Source organism: Ipomoea nil, unplaced genomic scaffold (assembly GCF_001879475.1).
Source record: "Ipomoea nil cultivar Tokyo-kokei standard unplaced genomic scaffold, Asagao_1.1 scaffold3030, whole genome shotgun sequence".
In the NCBI taxonomy this organism is placed as follows: Eukaryota; Viridiplantae; Streptophyta; class Magnoliopsida; order Solanales; family Convolvulaceae; genus Ipomoea; species Ipomoea nil.
Window position 1 is genome coordinate 4415493 of NW_017619458.1, and position 16680 is coordinate 4432172.

The 16680-nt window shown below is 35.8% G+C and overlaps 2 protein-coding genes across 4 annotated transcripts in view; both read right to left on the bottom strand.

Annotated features, from left to right (window-relative positions):
* Positions 1-10827: 10827 nt before the first annotated feature.
* On the bottom strand, positions 10828-12527 carry LOC109163627 (UDP-glycosyltransferase 73C1-like). The gene has a single exon (XM_019312363.1). It carries the CDS (start codon positions 12517-12519, stop codon positions 10999-11001), a length of 1521 nt encoding a protein of 506 aa, XP_019167908.1. The 5' UTR covers positions 12520-12527; the 3' UTR covers positions 10828-10998.
* Positions 12528-13034: 507 nt separating this feature from the next.
* Positions 13035-16680, bottom strand: part of LOC109163626 (protein SHOOT GRAVITROPISM 6) — a 30235-nt gene continuing 26589 nt past the window's right edge. For all 3 annotated transcript variants that reach the window (XM_019312361.1, XM_019312359.1, XM_019312362.1), the window contains 10 exons: positions 16296-16396; positions 15895-16000; positions 15603-15716; positions 15447-15521; positions 14963-15061; positions 14685-14756; positions 14514-14599; positions 14345-14438; positions 13640-13747; positions 13035-13549 (listed from right to left, as the gene is read on the bottom strand). In XM_019312361.1, the coding sequence (XP_019167906.1) occupies positions 13415-13549; positions 13640-13747; positions 14345-14438; positions 14514-14599; positions 14685-14756; positions 14963-15061; positions 15447-15521; positions 15603-15716; positions 15895-16000; positions 16296-16396 (990 nt within the window). In that variant the 3' untranslated portion in view covers positions 13035-13414. The remainder of the gene's footprint in view (positions 13550-13639; positions 13748-14344; positions 14439-14513; positions 14600-14684; positions 14757-14962; positions 15062-15446; positions 15522-15602; positions 15717-15894; positions 16001-16295; positions 16397-16680) is intronic.

The window sequence follows — 16680 nt, forward strand, 5'->3', positions numbered from 1 at the left end:
AATGAGTGATGGTGAGTGTACGGGTGTGCTGTGTTGTCCTAAGGGGATTGGGGGATATGACACGCAATATGCAATCGCAATAAACTAGGCACTAACATAAGGAAATCAACAAGAAGCTAAGCAAACTAGAAGTTTAAGGAAATGGTAAGACTAACACATACACACAAAGATAAACACAAAATAAAGAAATATGACTCAAGCTAGGGAGCATTATCATCTAGATACTTCAACAACCTATGGGATTAGGGAGAACAAATAACCAAGGAATCAAGAGGGAATGCACGTAGGTATCCTAAGCTACGAACCACTCTCGTGATCAATAAACAAGGATTAGAACAAGGAATTGCTCCACTCTCATGGTTTATCAATTCCAAGTCCATCAAGCACACAAAGCATCTAAAGCCCCCAATTCCCCCATTCTCATAGGAAAAATCGGGTTTATGCAAAGGGTTGCTAAAATCCTTAACCCAATTCTCATTGTAGCCAAGAATTCTCCAAAAGCATGATAATGAATGTGTACATCAAACATTAACAACATACAAACACAAGTCATTCATAAACTCAAGAACCCTAGGTTAGTGTTCTTCCCCCTTTTTGTAATAATCACAAATCGAGCATCAAGAAAGTTAATACAACTCTAACTCAAGTCCATAAACTAACTACACTTGATTAAATAGCATAAAGGACACAAAAACATAAATATAAAGCATAAACATTGCAAAAGAGTTTTAAAAGAAGAGTAAGAAACTTCTCAATTGAAGATGAAGAATTTGTGGTTCAATCCCACTCCAATCCATGATTACAAGCTTCATAGATGAGTTAGAGATGAAATACTAGACTAATCTAAGCTATGAAAGTGAAAGAAAGTGAAAAGGAATCTAATTTCTAGAGAGAAGGTAGAGAGAATTCTAACCTAAAAAAACCCTAAGTGAGAAAGTTGCAAAATGAATAATGAAGTCTCCTTTAAACCTGGAAATTTTTGCTCTTTAAAACTGTCTTCAACGCGCGCCTTACAGAGTGACGCGGTGCGTAAATGGGAAATAACATTATTTTCCATTTACTCCGCCGTTACTGCGTGACACCTCGCGTAAATGGGTCTTCTGATGCTTTCTTCACTGATTTTGACTACTTAGATGTTCGAATTGGCCTTCGTGGTCTTCATGAAAGTTGTAGATCTTTTCGATGCCAATCCATGGCCACCTAAATCACCTCGATCGGACAGTCCTAGCTCCAGATATGATTATTCTTCCAAACTGTCGCTTAAATGCCCTAAAATTGTCAATATTTTGCTATTTTCAACAAATGTAACCAAAACTTGTACTTGTACCTAACTTTAATCAAATTAAGCTATTCTAAGCACATAATAGACCTGAAGGACTCTAATTAAGCAAAATATAACTCTTAATTAACCCATAAAAGTGACACAATTTAACACTTATCATTATTCAAACCATAGTCCCCCTTATTATATATACTCCTCTTTTTTGTCAATAAATTGACAAAGGTAAACATCTATATTAGTGGACTGAGTCTGACGGAGTGCCCGATTGGACAGAACCTGCACAAGATGAATATAGACGGACCTAGAACTAGGCACATGCAACTTGCACATCAAATAACACAGAAGCATTACACACATTCAATAATTTTCAAATTGGGTCAAACAAAAACAGACAAACTAGCAAATAAAATAGTAAGTACATTCAGATAAAGAATATTCAGGCACAGATTCATATAACGCAAATTCAGGCACAGATTCATACCAGATAGCACATGAAAACACACAATCAAAACAAGCACGGTCATGACCGTACCAAACAAAACACAAAGAATAATCCGCAATTTAGATCAGTAGGCAATGAAAAATGACAAATTGCGAGAAATTAAAAAAAATGGTATTGAAAAAATACCATTGTTAGAAAATATCATGCACACAACTAGACTCCATGGACAATAGATTAGAAACAATTGTAGTGGCATTAGTAGATATAGGCATAGATAATGCAATTTCAAAAACAGACACAATAGGGGATGTGTGAAAAATGGAAATAGTGGGCAAATCAATCATAGAGAGACACATTCCAAATAAAAATGTAGGAGACATGTATTCAATGTGAGAGCATGTAGGAACAGAACCATTTATTCAAAAGATAAACTCCATGATCCTGAAACAGATCCTATATCACTGATGCAGAATATTACACTGGCAAAGATGAAGAATTGTCAAGATTTGATGAATGCAAGGATATTGAAGTAGAGGGCACCAGATTAAGTAAAGGAACACATAAAAACTTAGCTTTAGACAGGAATATTTGCAGGTATTTCACACGACACATTAGACAATGAAACCCTAAATTCATTCATGAAATTAACAAAAGGAATTAGAGAGTAATGAACCTGTAGACCTTATTACCAAAGATGATAGCAAAAATTAATTTTGAAGATGGATTAAACTGCTTAGAATAACTCAAATTATAATTACCTGAGACATTAGCAAACTTTATTAGATAAAACAATTAAAATAAATAAAATTAAAATTTACCTGTTATTCTTATTTGCAACCCTTACTCAACAGTTTGCCAATTATCATTTTGAGATGTTTTAGAAATTGCCTGAGAGACGAAATCGATTTTCCTAACCCACACTTGTTTTACAAAGGTGCAATATGTTTTTGGGTGAACTTCTCACGCCTTTGATCTTTATAAAAATAAAAGCACTCAGGTCTGGTATGGCCACGAACCCTACAATATTGACAACTAGGGTTATAACGTTTATATCTAAGTTTATTGTCCCATACTTTACCATGATTTTGTCTCGTTGAACTTGACTCAGGAATATCTTCTGGATCTGGTCCAGAACCGTTGACAAAGATGGTTTTGTATTTGTTGTTGTTGCCATCGGTGAAGCCTAGACCAAATTTGGTAGATGACTGTCTTCCTGAATCAAGAATCTTGTCAAGTGTGGATGTAGTATCCACCATTTGGATTTGCTTTTTGAGAGTGTTCAGCTCCTGCTTCATTGCCTTAACTTCCTCCTTCAGCTTCTCTTCTCGATCAGAAGTAGCTTTAAGAAACAAATCCCTATCAGCTACTTGATTCTTGTACACTTTTCTAGCATTGTCTAAGATCCCTACTTCACTAGACAAGGAACGATTAGCTTTAAGTAAGGCTTCCCATTTGGAGTACAACTTTTTATATTCTACTTCATAAGATAAAGCAAGTAAATCAAAATCATCAGCTGGGGTGTATTCGCCTCCTTCTGAGTCTGCGACATCTTCAGATTTTGGAAGGACTTCAGTTCTGGCGGTGAATGCAACAAAGTTACCAGATATTTTCTCTGCATTAGATCCAGCTACTTCTAACTCAGGTTCATCGTCACTCAGGTAATGGGTGGCATAGATTTCTTTCGCTTTAGATAAGTGGCGCATTCAGCTTGTATGTGCCAAAGCCTTCACATTCGTAACATCTAATCCCCTTGTTGTTGGACTTGTCTTTGGAATGGGCTGGACTAGAGGTAGAAGACTTATAATTTGATGTGTCAAATATGGAACCATTTTTTGATGCAATCGAGCTTGATCCTTTTTTAAACTTGTTATTTCGAGAACTCTTTTGTGAAACCTATTTCAAAATTTTAGAAAATTGTTTAGATAAAAACTCAATTGGATCATCACCTGGTTCCTCTTGATTAGATGTAGCACCCTGTTTTTTAGTGGCAAAGGCTACGATTTTTTGTTTTTTGGTGTGATCAGTAAGAATTTCTATTTCATATGTTTGAAGTTTTTCCATTAACGGAGTCACGGTCTTATTTTCCCAACCGTCATGTTCCTGAATAGTTGTGACCTTCATTCTGAATCTAGGCGATAGAGATCTTAGAATCTTCTTGACCAGCTGGTTGGGGGAAGGGTTCTCCGAGTACCATTGCACAATTTGCCAATTTTTGCACACGACTGTGGAAACTCGTGATGGTTTCATCTTCATTCATCTGAAGTTCTTCAAAATCATATTGTACTAGTTGCAGTTTTGATTGCTTGACTGAACTTATACCTTCGTAGGTTGATTCAAGCGCCTCCCATGCACCTTTTGCTGAATCAATACCTACAACTAAAGGAAATTAGCTTTCATGTATCAATGAATAAATCGTGTCAAGTGCTTTATCATTATATCGAGCATTAGTTATTTCTGTTTGAGTCCATTCAGATTCAGGTTTAGTCACTAGTGGATCATCAGCACTAGCTCCGGCCTTAGTAGGATGCGTCCATCCTGTTAGAACAGAGCGCCAAACGAGTTCTCCTTGAGCTTTCAGGTGAGTTCGCGTGCGAGCTTTCCAATAGGCATAGTTATCACCTGTTAACTGGGAAGTTCCTTGAGTTGATCCATCCTGAAACACTCAACACACTGTGAGATTGGACAAACTAATAAAATAAACAAAAACACTAAAAGCCACTGAAAACTTTAGTTCAAGAAGCATGGGATAGCCATATCGATAGACTAGTAATGTAAGTCTCCGGGCTCTTATACCAAATGAAATAACGCCGTGAATCTTGAATGCGAGTTATTACAATTTACTAACAATCTCCCCCTTTGACAATTTAATTGACAAAACTAAGGCATATATACTTTGGGCAAAAAATAAAGTAATTTCAAAATATTTAAAAATAGCCCTTAGTATATTTGCTTGACATAAATCCTATGGGTTGTTTTCAAAAAAAAAAATTCCTATAGGTTAGAATTATGAAACAAATGACCTATGGACCGTAGCTTCATCCTCAGACAATAAACTCCAAGTAGTAGACAAAGATCCATATATAGTCCATCCAAAGATCTCATAACACCATAAGAATTCCGATCCAATAACAAGTAGAAAACCAGATCCAATGATAATAAGAAACCCAGATAATTTGAGAGCAATTAGATAGATAGAAAAGCTAAATAAAAGCTAATCATTCAACCAATGATAATGTTCAAAATATAAACTGTCAATAAAGCATGAAAAATTACCCAGATTACCAGATTCTCAATCAACATGCCAACACAAGGTATACTACAACCAAAGATCATAACTCTCCCCCTTATTCCAACCATACTCCCCCTTATTATATACTTCTCCTTTTTTCCAATAAATTGACAAAGGTGAACATCTATATTAGTGGACTGAGTCTGACGGAGTGCCCGATTGGACGGAACCTGCACAAGATGAATATAGACAAACCTAGAACTAGGCACTTGCAACTTGCACATCAAATAACACATAAGCATTACACACATTCAATAATTTTCAAATTGGGTCAAACAAAAACAGACAAACTAGTAAACTAAAAAAAAAAAATGTTTGTCAACCTCAACAATTAATTAATTATTTACAAAACGATAATAAATAAATTAAAAAAATAACTAATGTGTTTTTCAATAATTTGAAAATTTAAAATGGATTATTAATATTAATATAATTTATTAGTAGTGGACTAAAAATGTCAATTTACACATAATTAAAGGAAAAATTGTGTTTGTGTTAATAATTCATGGACGAAGTCTACAATAGAGGTATAATTAATGGACTAAAACTACTATTTTCCATATATTAATTCAACTCTAACAGTAAAGCATTACAAATGAAAAGAGGGTGGTAAACCCACTTCATGTAACCAGACAAAGTGATGGAATCCCGAGCTAAAAAGTGGATGAGAAGAATGGTTTAGAGAATAATCTTATTATTGATCAATCCATGATGATTTAAAGTACAAAATGAAGAGATGTATTTATAATGATAAAAGAGTCTCAGTCAGAATATGAATGGTAAATGGTAATATTCCTAATAATATAGGGAGAGAGAGAGAATGAATTCTAGTAGGCCTACAATACAAAGTCCTAATACGCCCCTCAAGGTTAAGGTTATCTAGATGCCTGCCAGTTGGTCTTTTTGTAGAGATGTAGTTTCCTTTTATGCTACTTTGTCACGAACAAAATAAAAGAATCCTGACGAACCAAAATTTCGCCCGCAGGATCGACTACAACGGAACACTCATCTAGAGTACAGCTACAATAGGATACTCATCTAGATCGCGGCTGCGCTACAATAGGACACTCATCCGGAGCCTTAATAAATAAAGCCGGACATAGAAGCGTGCCTTTTAAAATGTGCCTTTAATGTATCCACTGATATTTTTACCACGGAGAAAGGGAACAATTGAGTCTTCCATACTAAATATATAGTTTGAGGAAGTAAGTTTAATGGAGATAAAGTGATGGGCTGTTTGTGAGGTATTTATCAGGGCTAGGGTTGAATAATGGGGTATTTATCAAGGCTAGGGTTGAATAAGCAATCTTGGAGATGACGCAAGAGGAGGAGGTGGTGTCGTCGGCCGCTGGCGGCGGGGTTAGTGACGGTAACGGTGGTTTTTTTGTTTTTTTTTTAGCCATGGATCATTTGGTCTACTGATATCAGATGATCAAACCATGACGATTTAAAGTACATGATGAAGAGATATATTTATAAGGATACAAAGAGTTCCGGTCAGAATAAGAATAATAAATGATAATATTCCTAATAATATAGTGCCAGAGGAAGAATGAATTCTAGTGTGCCTAGAATACAGAGCCCTAATAAAGTAAATGATTCTTAATTGCTTAACACAAAATATAAGCACATTACTAAAGTGATGAATCATATCTTTAATATCAAGCAAAACAATATCAAAATGTGAAACCTCAATATCAAAATGTGAAACCTCATCCATTAAACAATATCAAATTACTAAAGTGATGAACCACTTGGAGTGCATTAGATTTCACGAGAACAATATCAAGATTCTGGAATTTCAAACAGTTTAAAGCTTCACGAATTGCAATGACTTTCACTTCTTTCAGCGTAAAAATTCCACTCCATACTACACATTTTGCTGCTTTAAAGCTACCAGAACTGCTCTCAGGTGTTCTGATCAATATATATGAATGTATGTTGGAGATATGTCTTATGATTATGTTATTAGGTGTTCTGATCAATATGTGAGGTAGAAAATGGAGCGAATGAATAATATGATAATATTTATTTCTTTCGATTAGTTATCATATCCTGAAAATACATTATAATATGTATTTATATGGGTTGAAAAATTAGCATAAAAATGACGTGTAGATTTGGACTTTCTTAATTGAAGAGATAATTTTTGTATATTTATACTCTCCAAACATATAATGATTGAATGGGAAGTTGATTCTCAAATTATACTCATAAAGTTAGGAAAAAAGCTTCGAAAAGCGTTAAAATAGCTTTTGTCGAGCATAAACAAATTTCAAACTCCGATCCTTATCCTTTGTGTGCACGTTTGATAGGTAGGAGACAATTATGGGGAAAAAGAATTGTACTAATTCGGTGAGAAAACAATAAAGTGTGAATTTAAATTACATTGGGTAGACATGAATATAATGAGGAAAAATTGAAAGGAAAGATGTTAATAAAGACTAAAATGTCCTTGCATAATAATAATAATAATAATAATAATAATAATAATAATAATAATAATAATAATAATAATAATAATAATAATAAGGGTAAAATAGTCATTTACCATAGAATTACAATTCCACAATGTGTGGAATTGCAATTCCTAAGAGGGAGGACTAGGGGTGGGCGTTTCGGGCTTCGTTTCAGTTTTTTTTCAGTTTCGACTTTTCGGTTTTTTAAAAAATTAAATCATTCGGTTTAACATTAGAGTTCGGTTTAAGATCCCAAATTTTAACATTTCCTAATGTTCCAAACATACTACCAAATAATACATAATCACATAATCCATATCCAAAATCTAAACATTATATAACAAAATAGCAATTCAAAATTCAAACATACTACTAAGTATTAATTAATTACAAAGCATCACATAGTTCAAATCCAATGTTCAAACATTACAAACACGAAACATGCATCACATAGTTCAAATTAGGGCAGGGCATTTCGGTTCGGTCTTAAACCGAGTACCGAGACCGATCTCAATTTAAGGAAACCGATCGGTTCGGGTTTGAACCGAAAACGGATCTTTTTTTTTTTTTTAATAACAGATATACTAGGGCTGGGCATTTTCGAACCGAACCGGTTGGTTCGGTCTTAAACCAAAGTACCAATCGATACTCAATTTAAGGAAACCGATCGGTTCAGTTCGGTTAAAACCCAAATCGAACCGAAAAATCGATCAATTTTTTTCTTTTTTTTTTATAATATAATAGATATATAATATACTAAATGTCCAAGATGAGGTTTGAACCCTTGACTATTACGGGGCGTTTGGTTGTGGGGGGGAGGGAGGGAGGGAGGGGGGGGGGGGATTACGTGAGAATGGAATTGTGATTCCATGAGAAATGAATTACTGGGAATAAAGTGAGAATTTAAATTCCAGTGTTTGGTTTACAGGAATAGAATTACTAGAATTTCAATTCCAATGTTTAGTATACATGGGAATTAGGGTGTGTTTGGAAACCCGGAAAATGATTTCTGAAAATCATTTTCCGAGTTTTTGGTGTTTGGCTGTGCAAGGAAAATGGAAGTCAAAGGAAAATGCCACATAGTCAATGGAAAATGAAGCCTCTTTTCCGGAAAATGACTTCCCCTTTTTTTTGGGGGAAGTCATTTTCCATTCTTTGTTCTCTCATCTTCTGGCCAAAAAATTTCCACAACTTCACCAACACCTATTGCGCACTGTTCTCTCCTCATGGGATTTGGTTCTCGGATTTGTGACCGTACGTTTTCCGGCGAGCACCGGTCGGACATCTCCGACCGGAAACCAGAGAGCAGTGCTCTCTGATTTCCGGCTAGAAACCAGAGAGCAGTGCTCTCTAGTTTCCGGCCAGAAGTGCTCTCTGGTTTCTAGCCGGAAACCAGAGAGTACTACTCTCTGGTTTTCGCCGTCTCTTTTTTTTTTTTCTTTTTTTTTTTAATTTTTAATAACTTTATTTATGTATATTATTTGATTTCAAAAATATAAATATTTTTATATTTTAAATAAAATAATTAATTATATAAACTATATAATTCTATCCCATTTTCCAGAAAATGAACCAAACACACTAAAGACAGTTTTCCGCTTTGCAGCCAAACACGAGAAAAGAAAATGTTTTTCAGAAAATAACTCATTTTCCAGAAAACATTTTCCGGAAGTCATATACAATCCAAAATGTCCATTGTTATTGTCAGACATTAATTTTAGGTTTAAAAATGGATGGGTATATATATAGGCGCACATATGCACCAATATATGTGACTGGGTACTAGATTAGTATTATAAATATTTTATTTATTTATTGTAAAAATAAAGTATAAATTATATCAAAATTGTTTACATTATTAATAAACAAAATATAAATTTTATTCATCTCTATAGTTTTCATATACGATTAAAATTTATTACTTTAAGGAATTGCGAAATATAATTTGAACTATAACATGTAATTATTTGCATTTATCAATTTTTTATTGTTAGACATAAATTTTCACGCGTACAAAATGTTAGTATTATATATAAATATTATAATAATTAATAATTTCAACTCCTTAAGTCCTCAGACCTCAACTCTAAGTCGTAAGTCCCAACATTTGGTGTTTTAATAATTCTTATTTTTCAAATATTAACTATGTAGATGGATGATTCTTTATCTTGTCATCAACAAAACACTCCAAGTGAGCCAATGAACAATCGGTCAGGCAAAAAAAAAAATGTTCAAATAGTGGACTTCCACCAAAATGGAATTGAACCGAACTTTTTCAAACCGAACCGAACTCTATTGTTAAACCGAATGGTTTAATTTTTTTTTTAAAATCGAAACCGAAAAAAACCGAACCGGAAACTGAAATGCCCAACCCTAGTTCAAATCCAATGTTCAAAGATTACAAACATATATGAAACATCACATAACCCATATCCAAAGTCTAATATATAAATATTAGATACCAACATAACAATTCAAACACAATCAATATAGCAATCCAAATTCCAAAGTCATATCTTGTTCAGTTGTTCCTCCATTATCACGGATCAATATCATGATGTTGCCCTGCTGATTTGCGGATCTCTGCACAACAAAACAAAAGAAAAAAAAAACAAGATAATGTAATAAAATATTGAAGCATAAACTAATATAGTATATATTATACATAAATTCATAATAAAATATAGAATTGTCACTCACCTTCTACAAACAAATCCATAAACTCAGTTTCTTCTAATATTTGAATGAGGCTTCCTGCTGCATTAGATTGGAGTGAAGACCGTAACCAATCTTGTGTCAAAATCAATGCCTCTACCATATACGATGTCAAAGAACTCCGATATTGGTCTAAAATACGGCCTGAAGTGCTAAAAACAGACTCAGATGCAACACTTGAAACTGGAATTACAATTCTCTCAAACCAAACCATGGAATGGTAAGAATGGAATTACAATTTTACACTACCAAACACTCCGAATTTGAAATGTGTTGAAATGTGCTACTAGAAAGCTTTCTCACGTGCAAGAGTCCAAATCATGGATCCAAAATAAGCTCTGCATGTTTAAACTCATGTGCACCCTCAAATGTGCATCCAAGTGCTTCAATAAAATTTCTTACTATGCATACGTTATGTATGCATATCCCCAATTTCCAATATAAAGACTACCAAGTTCAACCCCTATTTGTACACTCTAAGCATAATGAGTCTTAATCTCCTCTGATTGGTTAAAATCGCCTCTCAATGACTCCAAATTTATAGTGGAGGTCGGTGATCAGTAGAACCATCTGAACTAGCTAGTCAAGGCATGTGTCTCTCTTTCTCAATGCAAAAGGATTATGATAATCCACTATCATCTAATATAGCTGCAACTTTTTCAGAAGCAATGATTTTGTAGCATTGTAAGCAGATACTGAACCCACAAATCTTTGCAATGAAATGGTATTCTGTTACAGAAGTTTTCATTGCAACAAGAAATGTGACATATAAATGAAAATGGAAACATTATATATATATATATATATAGTCTCAGACTGGTTTCATAGTATTTGATTCCTCTGCAACATCTTGAATTAGTTTGGCAATGTTGAGGTGAGATGAACCACCTTCCTCCACTGCTCTCTTAGCCATTTCTCCAAGTGTTTTAGCTCTTCTTCTTCTCATTTCAGCCTCCTCTCCTCCACCCAACGCCTTCTCAATAGCCAAAGCAACTTCATCTCTATTCACTTGGACACCTGTCTCTTCCTCCATTCCAAACATGACTGTGAACTCCACTCCAGCTTTCACTCCAGTTTTGAGCACATTCACTACTAACCTCTCATTCATGAATTGCTCAGCAAAAAATGGCCAAGTTATCAATGGCAAGCCGGAAGCTATCCCTTCCAGGGTCGAATTCCATCCACAGTGAGTCAAGAATCCCCCTACGGAAGGGTGAGACAAGATTAGTACTTGTGGTGCCCAGCCGTAGATGATGAGGCCTTGCCCTTTAACTCTTTCCTCATATTTTTCGTGTTGGAGCCAGTTTTGGAACTCGTCGGACATGTGCCTTATAACCCAAACGAAGGGGCGGTTTGATGACTCGAGGGCAAGCCCAAGCTCCATCATCTGAAGAGTTGGCAGGCGCGATAGGCTTCCAAGGCAGACGAAGAGGACAGAGCTGGTTTCCTTGGAATCAAGCCATCTTAAGCACTGGTGCTTATCAATGGAGGCCTTGTTTCCCCTCTCAGCCTTGTCTGATTCCACCTTGTTGTACAGAGAAACTGGGCCAATGGTCCAAACTGGTTTCCCCTTCTCTTTCCTCAACTGTTTGATGTATTCTGGTTCCAGCTCCTCAAAGCTGTTTACCACTACCCCATAAGCACTATCCTCTGCATCTTTCAGCTGTTTGAGAAACTCCTTGTATTCCTGGGACGGCGGATTAAGCATGTTACCGACCTGAGCTTTGGTGAGTTCAATCTTATCAGGCAGTCCAGGCACTTCAAAGTACTGGGAATCAGACTCCATGCTTTCAAGACCACTCCAGCTCCCTAACTTGTGCTGACACAAGAGGGAGAAAGAACCCATCCCATGAAAAACAATTCGCGGGATGTTAAGGTTGTGGGCAACATTGGTTGTCCATGGAAAGCACATGTCAGAAATTATGCAGGTGGGAGAGGGTTTCAGCTCCCTCAGCAACTCCTCAACTCGGGGTTGAAGCATCTTAGTTGCGGCGAAGAAGTTCACTGCCAGTCCGATAGAAGGGAGCAAGTCGAAATTCTCACAGCCCTCGGGTAAGCCTGCCTCAACACAGGGAAAAACAAGGTGGATAACTTGGATAAGTAGCCCGGATTGTTGAGCCCGAGCAATGGCAGCCTCGACTCTGGTGGCGTTGTGGGGTGTTAGGAAAATGGTGATTCTAACTCCCCTTTGTGCCAGCAATCTGGCTATGTCTATCATGGGGATCATATGGCCTTGAGCCATAAAGGGAAACAAAACGAAATGTAGCTGAGGCTCGTGTTTTAGGACCGCCATTGCTGTATAGGATATCCAAGCTTGCTTGTTTAGAGTCATTTTATAATTGCAGAAGCAGTGCGAATTTCTGACAGATTACGTGCCAAATTATACCATAGACCATGCAATTGACACATTCTGTACTTACAATTAACAATTTTTATACCTATAAACAAATTGAAGGCACATTACATAATAATTACAAATACATAAAATCTACAGACACATAAAGTGTTAACTATAGATACAAAATATGTTAACTACATACATATAACATGTTAACCAATATCTTTTGTATCTGCAGTTAATATATTTTGTACATGCAGTTAACAATCTATTTGTCTGTTATCATATTATGCGTCTGTAATTTATTTACAAGTACATAAAATTTTTAAACTACAAGTACAGAATGTATTAACGGCAGACACATAATTTTTAGACCAAGGTTCACAATGTACCCTGGTCCATAATATAACAATTGAGATTACGTAAGGGCATGCATAAGCATCTTTTGGACCGACTTCTCTGCCAAATCATGTGGCACTTGAAAATGATACAAATTTTAGTGGATATTATTTTCTAGTCCAGAATTGCGTTAGCAAGATGATGACAAGATGAAGTTTCTAGAAGCAAACACATCATGGGGATTTCTGATCATGAATCTCACAAACGGTTCTTGTTTCAACAAATAAACACCTCTTATTGCCTATACAAGAGAATACAAGCGCTTCAAGACAAAATGAACAAACCAAAATACATGGTTGGCAGCTGTACAAGTAAGTGCACAGAGATTAAACCAACAAGAATCTTCTCAGTATGATTCTGCACTCAAGTTAGACTGCAATATCATACAATAACGTAGTAGTTATAGCCGATAGATGCCCCTTACTATGGTTTCGGTTTCTATTATATTCATTTCACGTTGATTCTTATAATTCACGGATCCTTGTGGAGTTCACTTGTTCAAGCGAGCATCCCTCCATGAGCTTGAATTGGGCGATTTTAGTAACAGGCCTAGTGCTGCTGAGCAAGTCGCCCTAACAATTGCATCTGTTGAATTGCTCGCCTTGCCAACCAATACTCCAAATACCTAACGACAACTCAAATATGTCAACAGACTGGTAACACGGTGGTTAAACAGTAAAACTGGAGTTATGAGAAGCGGTTATATCAGACAAACCTGACTGTAGTAGAGGGCTGAGATGTTTTTGTTATCTGAAAGAGAAAGCATGCTACTACACAAATAAACAGCGTTGGCTTGAATAACTGGCCAGGGAGCATCAAATGCCTGCAAGCCAAAAGTTTTACCGGCTAAGTTTGGAAATACAATTATTTTGTGATTCTGTACTTTACCATGGTCGCCTATTCCAGCTCCTTACTCTTAAGTTTGTTGTTAATATATCACAAGAAAACAATGACTCTGAATAACATATAATGGCTCTTAAAAGTAATTGAAGCGAAATCTGATGATTGACCAAAAACCACCCAATATTTTTGCAAAATGCATAAAGTAACCAAATAAACCATCTAGCATCAATCACGTATCAATGTCACTCGATCTTTAGCATTCAATCCCTACAATCAAACAATTCTAAGCTTTTTCTCAGCTGAAATGATTTCTATATTTATGAACTTTCTGTAAGCAATATCTATTACTTGTTCATTTATCTCTACCACCCTCCAAAGAGCAGTTCATTGTACTAGTTATTGATGGATAGTTTTCAGGTTGAATAGCAATTCTTTAAGGTGTAATGTTAGTTTTCAGGTTGATAGCGATTCTTTGAGGTGTAATGTGGTTAATCGACTCGAAGTCTCGAACAGTTTCTATTTATATTCTTATTTTCTTCTTGATATTAATAAAAATTTCTGCAAGAGTGAGCCAAACCTGTATTATTGCTGACAAGTAAGTATCTACTCGGGGGCCAAGATACTGAGTAAGTTGTCTTGCAAGGTCTCTCAAGAAGTCTTCATAGTCACTCCTGAAAAATAAAGGCTGCTTAGATGTAACCCCATTGAATGTTAAAGAAGTATAATTTAATACGATAAGCACATACCTATGGTCTGAACTAAACCGATGTGTATTGAGAAGAGCAGGGATTGCGTCAATTTCAATCAATGGAGCAATGCATTTTAAAGTGTTCTGGTAAAACAAAGTTGTTGTGTTGTTGATTCCACTTCCAAGAAACACATCATGTAAAGAAAACTTTCTGTTCAAAAAAACTTACCCGGCAAGCTTGTCGGACACCAAGATCATCATCATGAAGATGTAGAACCATACGTGGGAAGGCAGCATGAATCTGAGAGGGGAAGATAATGTTAAGCTCTAAGAGTCAATATGTGAAGCGGTGGCTCCTAAAATGCAACCAAAGAGGATAAAGCAAAGAGGCTTTTCATAATTCTACAGTTAATACAAGTAATATAATAGATACATTTAGCAAGGCATAAAAAACACCAAATGTATTTAACTAGTTTCTAATAGATCAAATCACAGTCAAGTGAACACCTGTTCACGAAATGAATCTAGTATTGATCCTGCTCCATAGCTGCTGAGTGCACCAAATGCTGCAAAGGCATTGGCTCGAATCTTTGCATTCAAGCAAACCTGTTGCCAAAGCAAAGGAAGTGATTAGGGGAATGACTATTTTATGGATAGTTGATACGCTGGCAACCGACAATTCAAAATTGTCAAAATTTTCCAAATTACCAGAAAAGTATTCAATTGGTATCAAATTTCAAGCATTTATAATGAAGAAATATCAGCAAAAAATAGCTCTTAATTTATCTGCCAGAAACAGCTATCAAACAGTTGACATCAGATTACTTTCCAATGAAAACTAGAAAAGCAAAATATTGTGGTGACATCTTGCAATTTTGAAGTAACCAATGTCAGTCATTCAGTTAAGACATTATATGTAATCATTGCTATGGTGAAGCCACAAAAGATGACTACTCAAGAAGATACATGTATATGCTAGTATATAACTCACTTGAAGATTACGGAGCCGGATTGAAAGGTTGAGCAGTACAGGTTCCACAGCATCAGTGGAGGACGACTCAAGAACCTACAAAGTATACCTTCCAATTTATCCCATGTACGAAAGCTAGATCCAAGTTTCTAAGACAGAAAGATATAATGATTTTACCAGCAATAAGCATGAAACTGCAGTTAACTGAACTGACTCATCTGAATCATCCAGTAAAGCTAATATCACCCCAAGAATCTGAGTAGTGTACTGAAGGACATGGATAGATGGCATCTACAAGATCAAATGGAAATTTGTTGCTCATTCATCAAGTATATAAAATTGGCCATTTTAGTTAATAAGATTTCACAGTTCTTTCAATGTGAAAATGAAAATACAGCAAAAGTCATAGTCTAAAAGAAAGAAGTACAATAGGGAAAAATTGGTAGGAGAAAACAAAGAGCCAAAATACCTGAACAAGTCCTCTTAGACAGAGACGCCTCACTGTCGGAGAGTCATCTGAAACATGCCGGCACAATGCTTCAACCATCTGCCCCAATAGAGGACCAAAGCCATCACTGCAGTCATGAAATTATTCTTTAGAATCAGCAAAGAGAAAACAAAATGAGAAACTATTAACAATTGTGCCCTTTAAATTCAATCCGAAATAACAAAGAAAAGAAATCATATACTAGGGACTCCCATCTCCCTGACTGACACACACAGGTATTCTTTCCTTTTAGCCCTTATCTTAGTGGTCAAACAAGTGAGTATCTTTGCCACAACTCCATGCAAACTCCATCGATCTTCCAAATATGTAGCTTGGGGTGGAGTTGGATTTGTAGGCAAGGACAAGCAAAGATCTACACATACCTATAGCGCAAAAACTCTGATAATGCTGCTGCGGCAGCTTCCCTCTGTACTCTTAGGGGTCGATCCAATGACTTACTTAAGAACAAACATATTGTCGGTACCTGGAAAATATGTATTTAGTGAGAATATCTATAGCAACTTAAGAAGTTCTGTGCATGTGAAATGTATAGTTAAGAGGGATGAAAAAGTAGTGAACTAAAATCCACTTCATTTTTATAATATTCTGTTGATGAATTATTACCAAGAGTAATGCTACCCACCCCTCCAATCTTCCCCTCCTTACATGGTTCTAATTGGACAACTAACTTTCTTTTTAACTAATGGTGGGGTCACCCAATTCATGAGCACCCAATGATTATAAGCCACATCAAGGAGGGAAATATTA

Excerpts from the sequence above, each read along its gene's own strand:
- LOC109163627 (XM_019312363.1), bottom strand. The coding sequence starts at position 12,519 with ATGACTCTAAACAAGCAAGCTTGGATATCCTATACAGCAATGGCGGTC.